This window comes from Lates calcarifer, linkage group LG1 (assembly GCF_001640805.2).
Source record: "Lates calcarifer isolate ASB-BC8 linkage group LG1, TLL_Latcal_v3, whole genome shotgun sequence".
Classification (NCBI taxonomy): Eukaryota; Metazoa; Chordata; class Actinopteri; family Centropomidae; genus Lates; species Lates calcarifer.
Window position 1 is genome coordinate 14,036,303 of NC_066833.1, and position 19,634 is coordinate 14,055,936.

General features: G+C 39.4%; 1 protein-coding gene across 1 annotated transcript in view; it reads right to left on the bottom strand.

The window, feature by feature from the left end:
- The window catches only part of LOC108880453 (receptor tyrosine-protein kinase erbB-4-like), a 261,354-nt gene that overhangs the window by 37,848 nt on the left and 203,872 nt on the right, over window positions 1-19,634 (bottom strand). Inside the window, 6 exon segments of the mRNA XM_018671982.2 lie at window positions 7,426-7,611; window positions 10,650-10,748; window positions 12,134-12,256; window positions 15,159-15,203; window positions 15,205-15,292; window positions 18,180-18,224. Of these exon segments, the coding sequence (XP_018527498.1) occupies window positions 7,426-7,611; window positions 10,650-10,748; window positions 12,134-12,256; window positions 15,159-15,203; window positions 15,205-15,292; window positions 18,180-18,224 (586 nt within the window).

The following is a 19,634-nucleotide window of genomic DNA, read 5'->3' on the forward strand; positions in this document are numbered from 1 at the left end:
CTACAGCCTCTAGGCTACAAATTGATACAAAAAGACTAATGCAGAAAGGCTTTACACACACACACACACACACACACACACAGATCTCAGTCACTTTTGGCACATTACATAGACTTGCATTCATTTCCTTGATGCGGAGAAGCTGCCCCCAGTTAACTGGTCTTTAGTCTGAAATTGAGTCAGAAGTAGAGGTATAACTATTTCCTCTGGGAAATAAATATAAAATCAGAAGGTGAACCATTTCTGTAATGAGTAGTGAGGGGAGGACACAGGAACAGAACACAGTATATGGCAAAGGTTTGAAATAAAGCAGTGGATAAAGATATGTATCTCAATGTTTGTGTGTTTGTGCTTAAGAAAAGGTTAAGACATAGTAGTAGTTTGACACTGACAGAGTGAGAGGAAAACTGAAATAAGAAAAATGAAAAACAGATAACACACTTTTTACATCAGACGGAGTCTGTGTGGGCATCTCTGTTTGTTTGTTTGAGGGCATAACGATATGTATGTACATGCGTGTGTGTGCATAAATACATCCAATCAAATTATGAGATGTTCATTTTGTTAATGTTTCTGTTTGCCAGTTTGGACACCTACGAGCCTCCATTTACCTGTATGAGTGTGTGTATGTGTCTGGCAGTCACTCATTAGTGTAGACCTGTCTCCCTGAGCTGCCAGTCTCATCCATTGTGTGGGCTGCCTGCAGTCATCCATTTCCCCCACCGCCCTACCTGGCCACATCCATCTCCACTCAGCCAGACGGTGTTAAAACTGCGTCACTGCTGTACGTGTGTGTGTGTGTGTGTTTGTTTGTGAGTGAGTAAGAGAGAGAAAGACAGAGACCGGAAGAGAGAGAATGTATTCCTCTTGGCTTGTTTGTGTGTGCTTTTGACTGACAATATGGCAACCATGAGTCAGTGCAGGCCTGATAGGCTTTGTATATCCTTCTGTCCTTTGCGGTGGCTATTTATCTGTTTGCTACCTTGGGGTTTGTGCTTTTGCATTTAGAGGCCATTCTGGTTAACTACATTTCAATGCAGAGACAGATTTTAAACAAATGGTAAAAAAAACAAAAAAAACAAATAAAAATACATTTTCAAGTTTAAAAAATCTACTACTATGACTATTGAGTCCATTCGTTTGTTCATTTTCCACTGCTTATCTGCTCTGTGTAGAGCTGGCAGAAGACTGAGTAAGGTAGCCCAGATGTCCCTCTCCCTTTTCTCTAGCCAAGTCCTCCGGCTCTTCCTGGGAAATCCCTGGGGCATTCCCTGTAATCCCTCCAACATGTTCATGGATGTTCCAAAAATGCCACCAGAGGGAGGCGTCACCCTCCTTTGCAAGGAGCAATGGCTTTCTCCCAAACAGAGGTGAGCAACTTCGCATTTACATGCCCACAAATCACAAAGAATTATTGAATTTAAAACCAGGGATGCCAACCATGTACAAAAAGTATGCAGGTTTTTATTTTAACCAATCACTTCAGCTGCTGATTTTACTGATGAGTTTTTCCCTTCTACTTGAAGTACTGCTGATTAATGGGTGGAGTCTTTGGTTGGAAGAAAAGCTCTTTGTGGTACATGTTTGGCCAACTCTGGTTTAAAGGATTTATTTTGGTGATTATAAATTCTGTTTTCTTAAACCTTTTAGCCATCAGGCACATTAGTTATGGCTACTACTGTGACCAAGACAATGACTGCCTGCTGTTGGTGGTCCCTTTATTTGTTTTCCTCATTAAAATGGGAAGAAGCAGGTCTAATGAATCTAATAAAAATTGTTTCAAAAATGATGTCTCACTCCTCCAAAAAATAATGAAGCACTGTCTATGCATAGTGAAGTACTTAAAACACATTTGATGTGTATCAGCTGCAGCCTGAGAATTGTTGTTGACTATGTACATCCTATATGGCCAAAGTCAACCTTTTCTCTAAAGGATACTTTAAGCTAGGTAATGTTTAATATCACACACCATTCTTACTTTCTACCAATAACAGGTGTAACAAATATAATGATATTATATATGGATGAGGTGATGTGTTCAATAAAGACAATATTGGCCCCATATAAACATGCCAATATATGAAGGCAGTTTGATCCAATTCACTGTATCATGTACCATTGTTACTATGGATTTCCCTACAACTTCAGCAACATACTATTGATGACACAGTACAGTACGCTTAACACCACTTAAAAACAACAATAATGAAACAAAAACAACAAAAAACGAGAATTCTACACAACAGGTCCACTTTGATGAGAACTGTAACTGAAAAAAATGCTTAAAGCTCCTCTCTGAAATCAAACAGGTCTTTCAGGCTGATATTTACCCAGGGGAAGGGAGGTATTCTGGCCGCCAGCACTGAATCATACACTTATTTATGCAATCATGAAAGACCACCAGAAAAAAGCTTCAGAAATAATTAGTTTGGAAGTGAAAAAGAGGAAGACAGCTAGAACCAGAGGTAGAGAGAGGGAAAGGGAGATAGGCGGACACTTGTTGACATTTCTAAGGGTTGGTAGTATCAAAGCTTTGACGTCTGTGATCTGCTCCTCGGTCTGTGTGTTAACACACAGTCTTGAAGCAGGCATACTATCTGCCAGTGCTGCTCGGAATCAAGTGCAATTTCAGTTTTTGTTTTAAGAGACGGACAAGAGAGAAGACGGAAAGTATGGTGAGCACAGGTTGGTTGCTGGTCACACCAACACGGTAGTCGACCAGTACAACTGGTAGAACTTGCTCATAGGGTTTATAAAGTGGAAACAGGGAAAACCCAGTAGATGGCTTATCACAGAGGTTTACGTGCTCACAAGAGAAGTGATAGTACAATATTTTTACCAATCATATACTGCAATAAATACAGACAGAGAGACAGGAGAGGGAGGCTAGACAGAACAGAAAGGGAATAGGAGTGAACAGAGTTTTCATTGGAACCCTGGGGATGTATGTAATGAGTTGGAGAGAGCCATGTTTGCCTACTCTGGTTTACACAGAGAAATGACCCTGTGATACACAATGTGAGGCATAGTGTATTCGACAAACAACTTTCACTGTAAAGCTTGCGTCAATAAGATATTCCTACCATGTAACTCAGGGTGTTTAAACTGTAGCATTGTACTGACGTGGTTAAAATGCATAATTCTGAGACAAGTCTCACAGGAAGAGAGACACTAAGATTTCATTCATAGGCAGAATGCATGGGGTTCGCACTAGATATTTAACAGGAAAATAAACCATGATGGCGACCATCACTGTTATGTTCAACCTGTGCGATTGCAGCTTATATAATTTTCCTTCTTTTTGTCTCTTTTGGTGTCTCTTCTGGTAGTTCAAAAGAATCCATGTAGAAACTTCCAGTTTGTCCCAGTTTACAACAGGGAGCTTGTCGCTACAGTGCCTTACAGCAAAAGTCCCATTTTAATACTAGAATGCATAATATAACTCCAATAAGTGGACTATCGCCAGTGTTTTCACATGAAAAATACTAAAACTGTATGTTATCTAAATTACTAGACTTTTATTCTCCTGCACTAAGTGGTGAAGATACACAAAAGATATGGTATGTATGAAGAGGCTGTTTGTTAACAGTGGGCTGTAGCAGTCTGAATGAAATACCTGGACGTGCTGATCCACTACTTTGTGTATCCAATGAAAGTCAATGACAAGAATTTTAGAGTTTAGTGGCTCGTGATATTTTGACCTACTGATGGTGCTGGAGGAAAAATCATCAGATCACAGACAGTACTGCAATTCATCCTGTGGGTTACAATATGTACTAAATGTCATGGCAATCCATCCAGTGTTTCTCAAGGCATTGTACTCAAACCGCCTCAGACCGTCAATCTTAGAATGGCACCATAGGAAAAGTCAGGGGATCAACATCAACATCTTGAATAAGTGTTGATGTACATTTACATTTATTTTGCCAATACATCCAGTAGATTTTTTTTAGATATTTAAATTGAAAAGTGAAAACTTTGACCTGCTGGTAGCATTTGATGACATGTCAGGGGATAACCAAAGTCATCGGATTCATTCATTGGGGACTATGAATGTCTGCCCAAAATTTAATGGCAATCCATCCAATAGATGCTGAGATCCGGATCAGATCCGGTCATTCCGGATCTAAGTCTTGGACTGACCGACTGACACCTTGGCAATTGGAATGTGATATGAGCAACTGGCAAAATAAAACAAAAAAAAAAAAAAAAAGACTTGAAATGTCATTTAATAAGTTGTATAGTAACAAAGAGAGTCATGTGACAACACCATGCTAGCAATCAAGCAAATCAGTGAGTTCCTTTAAAAAGGCTTGGAGAACACTGAAGCGCTTAGTTATAACAGCTGATATATGGAACTCAAATATATATTCTATGTCATCAATAACTCTGACAGCACCATGGATTGACTTAAGATTTACGGTGCACAGTAAACACTTTCATGGCTCACAACTCAGGAAATCCACTGTAGCAGCAATGGAGGTGATGTTAATGCATTACAAACTTATATAATATTTAACTTCAAAGACAATGCCAGGAAAATCCAATTGCATTTTACTGACTTAACAGCTTAGCAAATCTTTAAAAAGGTGTTTTTATTGGTGCAATGTGTGTTTATTGTTATCAGATTAGAATTGTACCACAGTATCTCTGTGACTGAAAAATAGCAACATATCATTATGTCTGCAAGTCAATTTCACTTTTGCTAAATTACTTAACAAAATAGTGTTGGGGTGAAATATCTAAACATCATCCAATAAACATAAAGCAATATATCACGTCCCCTTGTGAAAAGCTTCTTTAGGAAGTTATCTAGATCAACTGAACTGTATTAGAATAGTATCATATTTTGATATATCATTTTGAGTACTGTAGTAGCTGTTCAAAATGAAAACATATGACGTTGTTGAAACTGTATGTACATGAAGAAGAGAACCAAAGAGTGGGTGAACTAGGAGGAGATTTAAAAAGCAAGCAGACATAATGAGGAGAAAGTGATAGAGTAGGTTATAGTAAGCGGGATATGGAAAGATAAAACAGGATAGGAAAAAACATTCTGTGGCATCAGAGTCCTGCATGTGTAGTGGCTCTGATGAATCTGCTCATTAGTATGACTTTCAGGGCAGATCACTCCATTAATAATATATGGCTGGGATGGCGGCCATGACAAAGAGGGAGGGCCACAGAGATGTTGCCACGGAGATTGCAGCCCTGTCACTTGCAAGAGCCTTGACAGCCCCATAAGACCTTGCACGAGTGGATGTATACAGTACATCCAAGATAAATGACAGAGAAATAATTTGCAGTAAAGATATTTCAAGACTCAATTCTGGAATAAGTTATTATGAGCACTACATGTGGGCATGCTGATCATGTTAGGTTAGATGCCCTAATTTCATCTTGCTGGTATTATTCAGATTCAGATGTGTGTTGTATGTTGACACTTTGTGTTTGTGTGTTAACCCATGTGTGGGCACCTAACTGATTGTGGCTCCTGACATCTATTTGTGTTCCCTCAAGCTGTAGCCAATTATTGAAAAACCCTAAACAATACATGCTTGAGACACACAGTAACTGAGGTAAATAATGTATCATCATATCTACCCTTTATGAATTATACATCTCTCCATGTTGACAACTGTTCACAGCGGGTGCATACAGTATTTATTCATGTGCATATAGCTGATCATCCTTTCTCCACAAAGTAATCTGTGTGATTAATTCCATACTATGCCAATATTCGTGTTACACAGCATGGGAGGTTTGTCAGCATGGCAAGAATTAAGGCAAAAAAAAAAAAAAAGGCATTTTATATGGTTGAATTGTAACTATATCCCCGAGTTTAATTGATGGTTTAATATGGAAGCTCACTGGAGTACCGCCTGCCCCTGATTTAGCCAAAAATGGCAACAAAAATATTTGTCTAAGATATTAAATCTGGGACTGCAGCGATTGCAGAGTCATTTTCATTCTGCTTCTCTTGGGTTTTTTAAACCATTGCTTGCTCTCCATGTCTAACTGTTTTATCAGCCATCTATCAAATGCAGCATGTTTGACAGAGACATAATTATATAACACACAAACACACACACACACACACACAAACACACACATATATATATATATATATATATATATATATATATCATCAGGCCCTGCAGGAAATAACTTTTATTAATTAGTAAATACATACATGGAAATGCTTGTGAGGCTTATTAAAGGTGCTGTTGGAGTTGTTAGAGTGTCAGAGTCAGAGACATGTTGATTCAACTATGGTGATTTGTGAGTCTGTCATTTTTTATCCACACCTTACCAATATACTGACAGACAGAGACAGAGAAAGAGAGACCATTACTTGGTTTATCACCTATTAATATCGACAACTAGATTAAAACTAATGCACTCCCACATCCACGATCCTGTAACACTGAGTTCCCTGCACTCTACACTTCCCCAACCAAAGTAAAGCTAGGCTTTGAATTATTTACTTCAGTTCTCCAGAGAGGCTGGCAAGGAGCACCACTGTCTGCTGTTGAATCCTCCACACAGACCAGTACACACTCACAGACACCGTACTAAACCTCCAGTCCTCGTCTCTCATTATCAGCCTTTGACTATAGACTTAACATTAACATTAACATCTTTTTTTGTTCACTCCAGAGTCAATGCACTAATTCACTTGGCCTCTATTTGCTGGCACATGCTCTGAAAAATGTGAAGGGGTGGTTTAGTAGTTGTGTACTTGCATGTAATCCAAAGCAAACACAAACATCCATTCAGTAAGATTTCAAAAGGCCTGGTACGCTACAAGAACACAATACAAATGTGTGTGTGAGAGAGAAATTTAAAGCACTGTTACATGCATACAACAGTAATACAGATATAATAGGGAAGAGAAATAACATTCTCCTTACTAACCAAGGAAAGAGAGGAAGATTGGAAAAGAGAGAAATGCAATACAAAAGGCCATTTAACAAAACCAAAAAATGACTTATTAAAGTTTAAATTTTGAGAAATATGCCAAATAACAGAAAATTATTACAATTTAATCATGAAATATAAAGCAGTGGTTCCGCAGTCTGCAGTAGATATACACATGGGGTTCATTGGCTCTCTACTCTCCAAATCATTATGTATTATTGATTCAGATAATTGGTGCAAGGAAGCAAAAAGAGTTGCAATCAGTGAAGATGATCCACTGATAAACAACAAAATAAATGTTCAAGTAACAAAATGATCTATCGACATTAAAAGCAACCTTCTACTAATCTGCCAACCCACCAGATTGCCAAATACACAACCAAGCAACAGACTTGTCAGCAAACAATAAGACTAGTCAGTTAGCTAATAAATAAACCAATCACATCAACAACATATGCATACATCTTGTGAAACAATTAATGAAGCAACGTTTTCCATCCCTACCTTGGCAATCTGGACACACCAATTCAGCAACAGCTGGGATCCGATGTTGTCCTTGTGCTCGTGGACATAGTCGAGCAGGCACCCATGAGGCATCAGTTGTGTGACCAGCTGGATGGTGGGACTCAGGCAGACACCGAGCAGGCGGACCAGGTGGGGGTGCTCCATGCTAGCCATAATCAGGGCCTCCTGAATGAGACAGATATACACTGAGGCATGTGGGTGAAAGGGGAAGGGGTGGAGGTTGACATTTGTAATTGTATGTCGACATATTCTACGATGTTGTATTACTTGAGGCATCTGCCAACTTTACTCTTATGTGTTCATGTAGCATTTTGAGCTTCACATTCTCCTTTAAAGCTAGGAAACACTGTGGTAAGACTTTTTTTTTCTTCTGCTTGCATAGAATATCCCCATCATTATTTGGATTGAGCAATAGATGGAATCTTAACATCCTATTATTGCATATTTCTATTAACAGACAGCATAAATTCCCCCAAAATCAAACAAAGACAAGGTTTGAATAGTATTGGATGCTTTTATTGAGCTTTAGTAGGTTGCTGTAGTAAAGGGGAAAATGGCAACCAAAAAAAGGTAAATGGTAAATGGACTGCATTTATCTATCGACAACTCAAAGCGCTTTGCAGTATACAGTATGTCTTATTAGCCCACTACACACACATTCATACACACATTCATACACTGATGGTGCAGCATCACGAGCAGTAACAGGTTCAGAGTCTTGCTCAAGGACTCTCTGACATGGAGGAGCTGGGGATCAAACTATGAACCTTCCAAGTTCCTAGGATGTTCCATTTTCATATCCAGGACAAGATAACTCAACTATGTGCAGATAAATATAATATTCATAACTTGTTATATTGTATCCAAACAGGTAGTCTTTCAGTTAGTCTAAAAGGACAAATGCCAGAGGAAAGGTTCAAAGGCTCAACACACTGGTACAGAGTCCATCATGTTTACTAGTGTAGACTGAACTGTCAAAGATCATAGGACCCGTTATTCTGTTTAAGGCTGAAGTTTCTCTTGAAGCGAGCAGCAAGGTTCCCCTAAGTCAAAAACAGTAGATTTTTATTCAAAACTTCAACATCAAAGTGACTCACTGCTTCACAAGGCTGTCAGCATTCTTTGTAGTAAACTAAAAATGTAGGAAATACATCAAGGTGAGATTGTTGTAAATCACTTGTGTATGTCCTTATATCAATACACATACAGTAAGAGTTGTTTCTTTGCAGTGGTGTAATGCACAAGTTGGATTTGAAATATTGCTGTTATGGAATAGAATGTATGTGCATATGAAGAAGCTGCTCCAGGACATTATTTATAAAGCTTTGAACCTGCTTGTAGTGTCAACACCTATATGTAGGGGGACTTCCAGAGCAACAGCAAATATTTTATATTTGTTTGCGATATTTTATATGGTGTGAACATCCTGAATTCAAACATACACAACTTATTACTCAAATGCTACAGAAATGCAACCAAAGATAGAAATAGACCTTCATCTATTCTGTGTAGCTATGCAAGTACCACCCCTTTCCCTTAAGAAGGAATAGCAAACTGTTATGATTAAATACCCTGCACACATCCGACACCCCACCCTTCTCACTAGGCACTGGCATAAGTAAGGCAGTGTTGGTATTTTGTTGCCGGGACAAACGTTTTTGCCCATTTCACTTCAGTTTAAAAGGAGATTTTTTTTTATCCTCTGGGTGCACCACAGGCAAGGACTGGGACACACACACACACACACACACACAGAGAAACTGAAAGACAGTCAATCCTTAGTGACATTCTTCAAACAGTCAGTGGCAAGTGAGTGTGGCCTGCAGCTAGAAGGTAACCAGCCAGAATTCCCAGTCTGGCTGGGAAAATACAGCGGGGTAAAGTAAATGAATGGCACTCTCATTTCCCTCTGTAACTACCACTGATGTTCCCTGGTGCAGAGGCTGAGCCCCCAGCTGCTCAGCAGTCAATATAAGAGGACTGTGGAAGGGGATGAATGTGAAAAATAAAATAGAACTGAAATAATTTTACTGGGAGACAAACAGAATCAACAAATTAGCTCTGTGTTTGTGTTTGACTCTGCCACTTTTATTATTTGTTTTAGTTTATCTCTCTGCTCTCTTTCTTCGTTAATCACAGTCTCTGTCTCTCCTGCTGTTTCCTTTTAGACAAGTATAATACATTTGATTTAAAAGTCAGTTACATAGAAATTACCATCAGTAATGTAACCTGATTTGTAAACGTCGCTACTTCTGTAATTAGGAAAAAAAAAAACACCTTTCACATGCAGATGTCTGCTCCACTCCAGTGTTAAGTAAATTGTCAGTCAGTGATTAATTTTCCTCCTTTTCTCACAACTGTATCTCGATCTTTCTGTATATAGTATAGCCCTGTGTCACCCTCTTTTGTCTTTCTGTATGTTGTTCTTTGCTGATATCTGGTTCTCTGATCGTCAGACAGGCCCCCAAAGCACATAGAACAGGAAAATTAAATGCACATAGGATATTCATCAAAGATGTCCTGATAAAAATAGAATCGCTAACACTCCAAAAACTCTTCCTCTTAGACTGTCAAACTAAGTGCAAAACATGAGTGCAATTGGGTCGCTTTCCGCGTGTGTGTGTGTGTGTCTGCATGTGTACGTGTGTTGATGGGGCTTATTTCATCTGCATTGCATCATCACAGGGTAATAATTTTGATTTTTTTCACTTTTCCATTTGAAATGAGCCGAGTTGTGAATGTTTTATAAATGGGGCTGTGTGCGCTGTGCTGGGAGCTTGTAGTATTGTGTGTGTATGCGGGTGTATGTAGGGGTCTTAGGGGCCCCTGATGATTTCTATTCTGGACTCTATGGGGCGTAAGTTTAGTTCTTAATGAGTCATTTCACTGATGGAGCTGATGTGTCAGTTGTGCTTTCTTTTAAAATCAGTGAGGTGTGGTTTCAGTATTCTTATGACTGTTCTTAATCCCATCCTAACTGTGTCACAGTGGCATCAGTGCCCTGATATGTTGTGCCTGAATATTGGAATCGACTCGGAATCATATCAGAATACTGTATGCTGGACTGACCTGGTGAAATACTTATACATAACAAAATATAAACTGAGAAACTACCTTACTTTTCTGCAACTTTAGTTCAAAGTGTAGTTGTCAGATTTAAGTTTTCAGCCAATAAAATTTTGTCAGGGTTTTAAGATACTCACGTCCATGAACTCCACATTAGCCTTGGGGCCAGTGGCTTCATTTAGGATTTTAATGGCTACTGGAATCTTCACTGTTTCACCCTCTGGAACCCAAATTCCCTAAAGAAAAACACACACAGATAATTAAATAGTCTGTATACTGAACACATAGTGATAAAACTCCCATTCACCAACATTTCATGAAAAGAAAGGTGTTGCAGATTGGAAAATTGGAAAAACAGGAATCTAAATTAAGAAGTTGATGATATTTCACTCTGAATTCTATTTTGTCAGCCTTCTGAATAACAATTTCCCATGTTTTCACTCGCAGAATATGAGAATGCACTGCCTGCTGTATGATTAGAGGTTACTCTGCCCTTCAATAAAGACTTGAGTGAAACTATTTAATCATTATGAAGTATCTAATTTCAGGTGGGATTAAAGTGATTTAGCAGCTGCTAAAGTGGTCAGAGCATTTAAAAGAGAAAAGAAAACAAGTGCCCCACTTTTTTTTCCAAAATGTTTCAAATGTGCTCCACCTTTGTTCAGCTGTTATGTAACTACATATCACCAGTGACAGCTCACCCAACACCTCCAAAAACACCTGTACTTCCTAAGATGTAATTTCCATTTCATACCTCTTTTTCATACCTCTTGTGTTAATTATTATTTAGCACACTGAATTGCCATTTTCCAAATTAACTGCACTCACAGTGTGCAGTATTGTATACCTATTTCATAGCTGACAACACTGTTTTAAGTTTGTAAACTCCTCAATATTTAATCAATATTTCACACCTTGCTGCTCACTGTAGTACCTATGATGAGCAATACACCTCACCACTATGCTTTATAATTTCAAAAATGCATGTGTGACCTGTAAATCAACTCCCCCCAACTGTCTAAGTCTATGTTTGTGTCCTCTTGTGTGTGCTAATGAAACACAAAATATAAAGAAAAACAAGGACCTGCTCATCAAAACATTGCACCACTAGTGGTCAAAACAGGATACCTTTAAGTGTGCACAAACAACAACTTGCACAACTTACAATCAACTGGAATTAGCCATGATAATGTGCGAGATATAACAAGGACATCTGCGCTCATGCCATCAGACCATGTGCTATAATGTGACTAGATGGGTCCACAGAATGACCAATGATTGCAGTAAGAGAGAGCCTGTTTCTTTCTAATTTCAGCACTGTTCTTCTTTATCTCTCCCCAACCCATCGTCAAACTGGTGGTGACCTCAGCTACCCCTTATTTCAGTGTAACCCCAGGGGTTTCAATGTCTGCTATTACTTATTCTTTTTATCCCCTGCTCCCAGCCTTCCATCTCATTTCCTGTCATTAATTGTCTTGCCATGCGTCTCTCTTGCCTTCCTCTTTTCACAAGATTGCACTTCATGATCTCAAATGTATACAGTATATTAGTTTATTTGGCCAAGTATCAACTGAAACCCACGCAAACAGTTAGTATTGCTTTATTTTTGTGTGTGTTTTACCTTGTAAACAGTCCCAAAGGCTCCAGAGCCGAGGATCTTGACCCTTTTGAGCTCTGTCTCTTTAAGGATGCGTAGCTGGGCTTGGTTGGGTGCTGTTCCACTGGGTGTTAAAGGTTCCACCAGCTAAAAACACATCCAGTAACACAAAAGTTATTCAGTCGGAGGGTACTTGACCTAAACTCTATAATACAAACTCCCCACAATGAGATACATTTTCCCATAATCCCTGCCTCTGTATACATATCCTTTCCACCAACAAGTCATAATTTATCATGAGAAAATACAGTTTTCCAGGAGATGGTGCCATTTAACATACCTCAATTAAGTAAAAAGTATCTTTTACACTGACTTTCTTCTATTCACTAGTGATTGTGACCTAATTTCGAAGGACTCGTGCTGTGAAACTCAACAGTTACCATGGAGTTGCTTAAAGTTATGACTAACAAGAGGAGTTTCTTCAACGACATTTTCCCAACAAGGCCAATCCAAACTCTGGAGTGCCATTACCATTGCAATATCACAAGTGAGAGATTTCATATGTGAGAAGGAGAGAAAGGTGGAGATAGGTGGACAAAGAGTGAGAGAAGGAGGTTGGGGAGGTGGATAATTGTGGAGCCTGAAAAGGAGATGACACTTTTGTTGTCTCATTACTGCTCAAGTAGAGGAACAGCTGAAATAGCAAAGCAAGAGAGGAAGATTATATGTGGGGAGGGAGGGAGGAAGATGTGGAGTGGGAAAGGAACTGTGGCAAAAACAACAACAACAAGACAGCGATGGAGAAGCAGCAGCTGAATTAGTCAGACGATGCAAAAGCATAAGAGAGGGAGCAATATAAGGAGCATTAGAAAAAGAGTGGAAGATTAGAGAGGGAGGAGGGAGAGGGCAGAGAGAGGGAAAATAGAGAGAGAGTGTAAATCAGCCTGGCTGTGGTCGGCAGCTTCTGTCCCTCTGGCTCATGGTTACCATTTGATTAAAAACAATAGTCATTCTTCATTTAAATGGAATAACAAATCAGCTTCTGCAGGGTGGAAACAAGAAGGGTGGGGGCCCCACACCACATAAACAAACACACACAAGATAATACAGATGTCTTAAAAATGATCCATCCACACACACAGAGAAACACTACAATATGCTATTCCTCTGTGCAGGGAGCTGTCCCGCATTAGTGTGCTGAAGATGTTGAGGCTGTGGAGCAGCCACTGTGCAGTAAATTGGAACTGTCCACCTTCTTACTCTAATGCAGTGCTGAAACCAAACCAAATATGTGGAGTCACACAAACTGTTTTGTTTCTGTTTTCTATTTTACCATGCTGCAGTTTAAACATCTCATAATAGCTGAAAACAGAATGATGAGAAAACACTTAAACATGCTGTTCTGGCATGTGAGAATGGGCTGACAAGTGTTCCCTGTGACTAGATGAATGTAGCCTATATGAATGCATGTTTTTGAGTCTTAAAAAGGTTTCCTGTGGAGTTCTTGACCTCGGGTAGTGCTATGTAGATGTTTGTCTATGAGCGGTTCTCCATCTGGTTTATCCCATGAACAAACACAGGGACACACATGAAAGCATTCACTTGCATGTGATATTGTCCCCACTTCTGCCAATTATTTCATACTATACCACTGACCTACAGGAGGCAGTAGCACAACAAGATATGTTGCACTCTGCCAACAAAGGCAGGGAAGAAGAGGACCTGCAGTAAACATGGATATAACATGTTACCATTTCAGACCAACCTCTACAGGACAGATGTGAAAGTTTTCAGACTTAATTTCCTACAATGTAACTGGCAACCAACAAACCTACAATACATTATTTACACAGTAATTGAAAATGAAATGCAAAACTCAATAAAAATGTTTAACATCTAAAGTATTTTTTCTATGGTTTCAATCAGGGCATTTTTTTCCCATAGGAAACATTCACCACTTCTTTTGGAGAGGCTGATAACAGCACCACCCTGTGTGCGTAGTTGTGATGAAACTGCAATAATAGAAGTATGTTCACTTCAGACTGAAAAAGTAGTTTCTTATATTTATATTTACTGAATACTTTCTGCTGAATGAAAATGCACTGGCTTTGGCAGTTAACATTTAACATTGTTTATACATTGCATGGCGGAATGACAGAGGGCTTTTTCCTTAATCAGGTCTGTATTCCTTGCAGCCAAATGCCTCTGTAAACATTAATGTAGCCAGCATTGTCTTTGAAAATATGTAGGGAACCAACAGAGGTGGTAAATGTCAGAGAAATAATCCCCATACCCAAAAGTAAAAGAATAAGCCATGTCAGTGCACTTTTTTCATTATAGCATCTATCAGCAAAGACACTTCACTCACACTTATGTGCTCTGAACAGAGAGGAACCAGTGACATAAGATCTAATTCACACTCTGGACACACAAGTGTATTATATGATGTACTCTCTTCATTTTAACACAAAGGAGGAGTGCTTTCTTCTCCTCTAATGGTATGGTCCCTTGCCTCTTCGTAACAGAAGTGTCCTCTCCAACATACCATGGCTAAGTAAACACCTGAGCCTCAGTTTCTGACACTTTCACCACCTCTGCAGTCACCATCTGTCTCATTGTCTTTTCTCTCTCATTCACTATGACTTTCTCTTATTTAGTACAGTATGTGCACACACACCCATGCATACGCACACACACAATACTGGTATCATACAAACTCTTATGTGCAAAATATGTCAAGGATAGCTTTGCCACTTCACTGAAAAAAATCCATTATTCTCTTGTGATTTCACAGAGCACCATCTTCATTAATTTCCCTTTCCTTTCACCTGTTTCTCCACTATGTTGTCAATGCTTTTCTGACCCTAACCTACATACAGTATCAAAGGATTGCAGTTAGATTTGTGGATTTCTGGACTCACTTACACTAAAGTAAAACCACCTATGTCTTCAGTTTGTCAGTTTGTCTCCTGCCAGCATTGTCTTTTAGTACTGTAGGCAGCAATTTCTCTCTTTTTTCAATCTGTTTTTCATCTACTCCCCCGCTCACCTCTGTCTCCAGGAACCGACGAAGGGCTCTCTTCTTCTTTATGTTCGTTCCGGCGCACAGAGACTGCTACACTCAGCACCATGATCACCACCATGAAGAGGCCGCCGATCACTCCTGCTGCGATCAGAGGGGTTCTAAAGACAAGAAAGTGGAGGGGGAGAAGACGGAAGAAAACAAGTTGAATGATGAAGACGGAAGAGGATGCAGGCAATGAGAACGCATGGCAGACTATCACTGGGAAGATGAGGACAGAAGAGGGGACGGAGTGGACAGGTTGAATAGGTTGAGTAGGAGTAGAGAACAGGAGGAGATGAGACCAAAAGGATAAAGCCTGCATCACACTACCATGTGCACACACACAAAAACAGGCAAGCAAATAAACAAACATGTCTTTACAGCATGTGCATATGTAGGTGATCCTTAAAAAAATCTCTTCACCTTCAGTGTTTGTCTGTTTTTGCACTGAGTTTCATCTGGTAACAAATATCCTTCCATGCCCTCTCATTAAAGCCAAGACTGAGATCAAAAACATGGAAATAACCAATAACCATCAAAGTGAATTCTTAGCACCACACCGATGCTGTCATTTGAAATCAAGACTCTCCTAATTTTCCTGATATGCTCCCCAAACTGCCCACAGAGCTGCTGCAGAAGTGAACATGAAGACTTCCCCCCCACTCACCCCCACCCTTATTTTTTCTGCAATGCAAGAACCTAATTTGGTCACCGCATACTCAGGCTTTGCCCTAAATAAGTGGAAAAAGGCTGTTATTCAGGACTGTATATCACAGACTGCAAGGATACACCCCCAAAAATGTTATCACACTTAGTTGGCTTCATGAGAACTGAAGAACTCTATATCTCCTTCCACATCTCTCTCTTTGGCTGCACAGGGAGAAAATAACTAGTTTGGGGACTTATGACATGCAACAGTTAAGAGCTGGTGAGAACTATAAAGTGCAACCAATAGCTTAATGCAGATATGCTGGTATCAATAACTAACAGAAGTCTCCCAAGCTATGTTTGAGGCAGTTTAGACACTGTGCAACCATTACATTGATTGCCCAAAGAACAATGATAATTTTATTTTTTACTGTAAAATGCTCAGCTGAAAAAATGTCATGGTCACAGTTCTTTAAAGTAATAGCTCTTCTTCACTTTCTTATGAGAGGTTAGATGAGAGGGTCAGTACCACTCTTATAATCTGTCCATTAAATGTGAAGAAAGAAGAGGGTTAGTTTAGCTTGCCAGCCTAACAGCACAACTAAAACCTACTGTACAAATACATACATTGTCTCACTGTCATATCTGTGTGAAAAATCTTAAACAAATGTAGGGGCTCATCAAAAATAATTATTTTTTCAAACAAAACTAAAGAAAACAGAACAAGAAAGTAGGATCATATTCTCAAAATTGTATACTGAGCTCAAAAATCCAGGACCAGCATAAACATACCTACAAACAGCCACATGCAGAACATCAGCAAGAAAGCCCACAGAGGATTTGACCAAATGTATCTAATTCAATCTGCACGCTCCACTTACATGGGCTTTCCAGCTGACATTAACAGGTCCCCTGAGTGATCACATGAAACTTGGCCACACTACAAATATGCTCAAGATGTTCAGGTCCAAAGATCACCCAGCAAGCCACATAGTCAACGATACACACATTAAATGTAATGTTTCTCTCCCACTGCAACAACAATTATTTAAAAAATAATTAATTCATCATGCATATGGAGCCAATCAGAGCCAACACAGACATATCAGACATCAGGAAGCTCTGATTGTTCTAAACTAAATGAAAAGATCCTGCCAAATGGGAACATGTTAAATTAGGTATTACTTGTCAGTGTTATCAGGCAAAACATCACGAGTAACTGACAGAAAGTAATTAATCCAGCTTAATCAGTTATGCATACAATCCCTACATGTTAATGCCAGGTGGAGCGATGGCCTTTAAAGACTTACTGTAATCATCTCTTTCTGATAAGCCACTGTCATTTACGCTCAGAAGTCAATACATCCAACATTTAACAGATTTACAAGATGTATGACACCTCTGAACAGGTGGCTAAGCCTGGGGTTAGCTGGGCATCTACTGCTGTATCCTAGCCAAGGCTGTCAGAGATCCAATAAGGGCTATTCACCAGGTCAGCTGATAACCACATTTCTCCATCTGCAGCAGTTCTCCTTCATCCTGTTGGCAAAGACTATGTAAGGAGGGAAAGTGGCAGTTCTCCTAAAAACTGACATTTTTTCTCTGAATTATAGGTATCTCCTTCAGTCATCCATCGGTTTCTGTAAAGGATTTAGGATAATGAATATTGATCAGTAAGTAAAGTAAATTAGGTAAGTAAATTTTTATCAGTTTGTCTATGTATCTAACTGCGTGGTTTCCTAAGCATCCACCACAGCCTCTGGCTATGCTGCGTGACATTCTAAATGTGTTTCCATTTCTCCAGTCTGGTGGTGATCTAACATTGTCTTTTACCAGAGCACCGTTCTGTACTTTTCTGTATAGCTCTGTCCTTTTTTGCATCCAGTGCTGTGCTGCAGACATCTAGACCCACCAGTAAGCTCTGTAGTGTTGACTGCTCACTCTGCTTATCAGCCTTTTTTTTAATCATCCACCCAACACTACCCAACAATTCTCAATGCCATCTGATGCCAAACTATTTCTCTCCTGAAAGCTTGAATCCATTAGCTGTAAACTGTTAGCGGCAGTTTGTTCCCTTTTCTCCCCCACAGCCTCAGAACAAAAGCTAAAGCGCTATCAATTTATCAAGAATGAGGCAAATTGCTTGCACACACACATGCACACACGCATGCAAGCACACACGCACCACGCACACACACACATACACACACTGAGCATGTATGCACAGAAAGGCTTTCAGGACACTCACAGAGATTTTGGGCCTTGGAGCTAGCCATTAATCAGAGACTTTGCTTACTGTGTGTTCCTGTGTGCGTGCATGCATGTGTGTGTATGGGAACTGAATGAAAAATTTTGTACCTGTCCATCCAGCCAATACAGTCTTGCAGTCTTGGTCCAATGCACCTAGATAAACAATACAGGACAAACACAAAGTTAAACAACAAACACTCAAAACATTTTAAGTTTGACACATATCTGAAAATGATGAGACCCTGAAGTGTGTCGGGCAAAGCCATAATTAATAGTTAGAGTCAAAACCATTTTACAGCAAGGACCTGTGTTCATCCTGTGGTCCTATCACTGGGATAACCTGTGCTGGACTTGTTTACACAAAACAAAACAACTATTGCATTCTCTTGTCAAACATATACATAAAGTGGGAGCATGGAATGAGTGTTGAGGCAGTGCATTACATAAATAGCTGTTCTCTACACCGTACACACGCATTGTCTAGAACATCTGAATCCTTCAAATCAAATGAGAGGGACTGTGACAGTAGTCTACATTGTTAATCAAACAAAAACTGTTCAAACACTATTCCCAGCTAAACTGTCACCACCACTATCGCCACCACAGATTATTATTGCAAAAGTACATACTGTAACATTGCTATTCCTATTTTGTCTTTTTTAAATTTCATTTTAATTACTTTTCTGATATGTAGGTATTTATTGAAACTTCTTTCTTTGTTGCTAACTACATTCCCCTGCACCTCTGTCGCAAATTGAATTTCCCCTGATAGTGCAGATAGTTAGATAGGAATTTATTCTGTTTGTATTTCCTTTGTCAGTAACAGTGCATAGGATGTATATGACTGAATGTTGCCCTGGTTCTATAGTTGACTGTAATTTACAATAACACTGGCAGAATTTACTTTGAATGAAGTAAAATACACATGAAGACAGGAAGACACAGAGGCCAACATGGCTTTTGTGTTCAACTCTAGCTTTAAGCTTTAAGAACACAAGGTACTGTGCTGCTTTAAAGCCATGAGCAGGTATAGCACCAAACAAGAGCATCAACAAATCAATGTGTTTTCCCGGTGCCTGTGGGCAAACTTGAAATATAATGTGAGTTCTGAACAAAAACCCTGTCAGCTCTTCTTCAGCTCCAACTTCATTCCACAACTCAGTTCATTTTCAGTGAGTGACAGATTACAAAGTTACATTGTCTTCTGATGAAAAGAAAAGATTTCTGCTGGAGGTGTAACCAGTCCTCCTGTTCGGATGTTTCAAATTTTCCATGTGTAGTGTGCACGACTGGCAGCACATGAATTCAGCACATTGAATTCTTGGAAATAAGAATATGGGTTTCTTCCTCAGTCTGTGTCTCTCTCCCTCTGTCAACTTGTATTTTTGAGAGGCGGACCTGCTTATGAAGCTGTTCCTGTGACAAAGTGTCAGCCTGGTGTTTTCCATTTACGACTACATTGTTGTGCTCAAGCGAGCTGGAGGCTGTCACTCAGAGGAGAAGAAATAACACACAAGGAAGTGACATAAACTCTCTGTGGAGTTAAATACAAAATGATGTCTT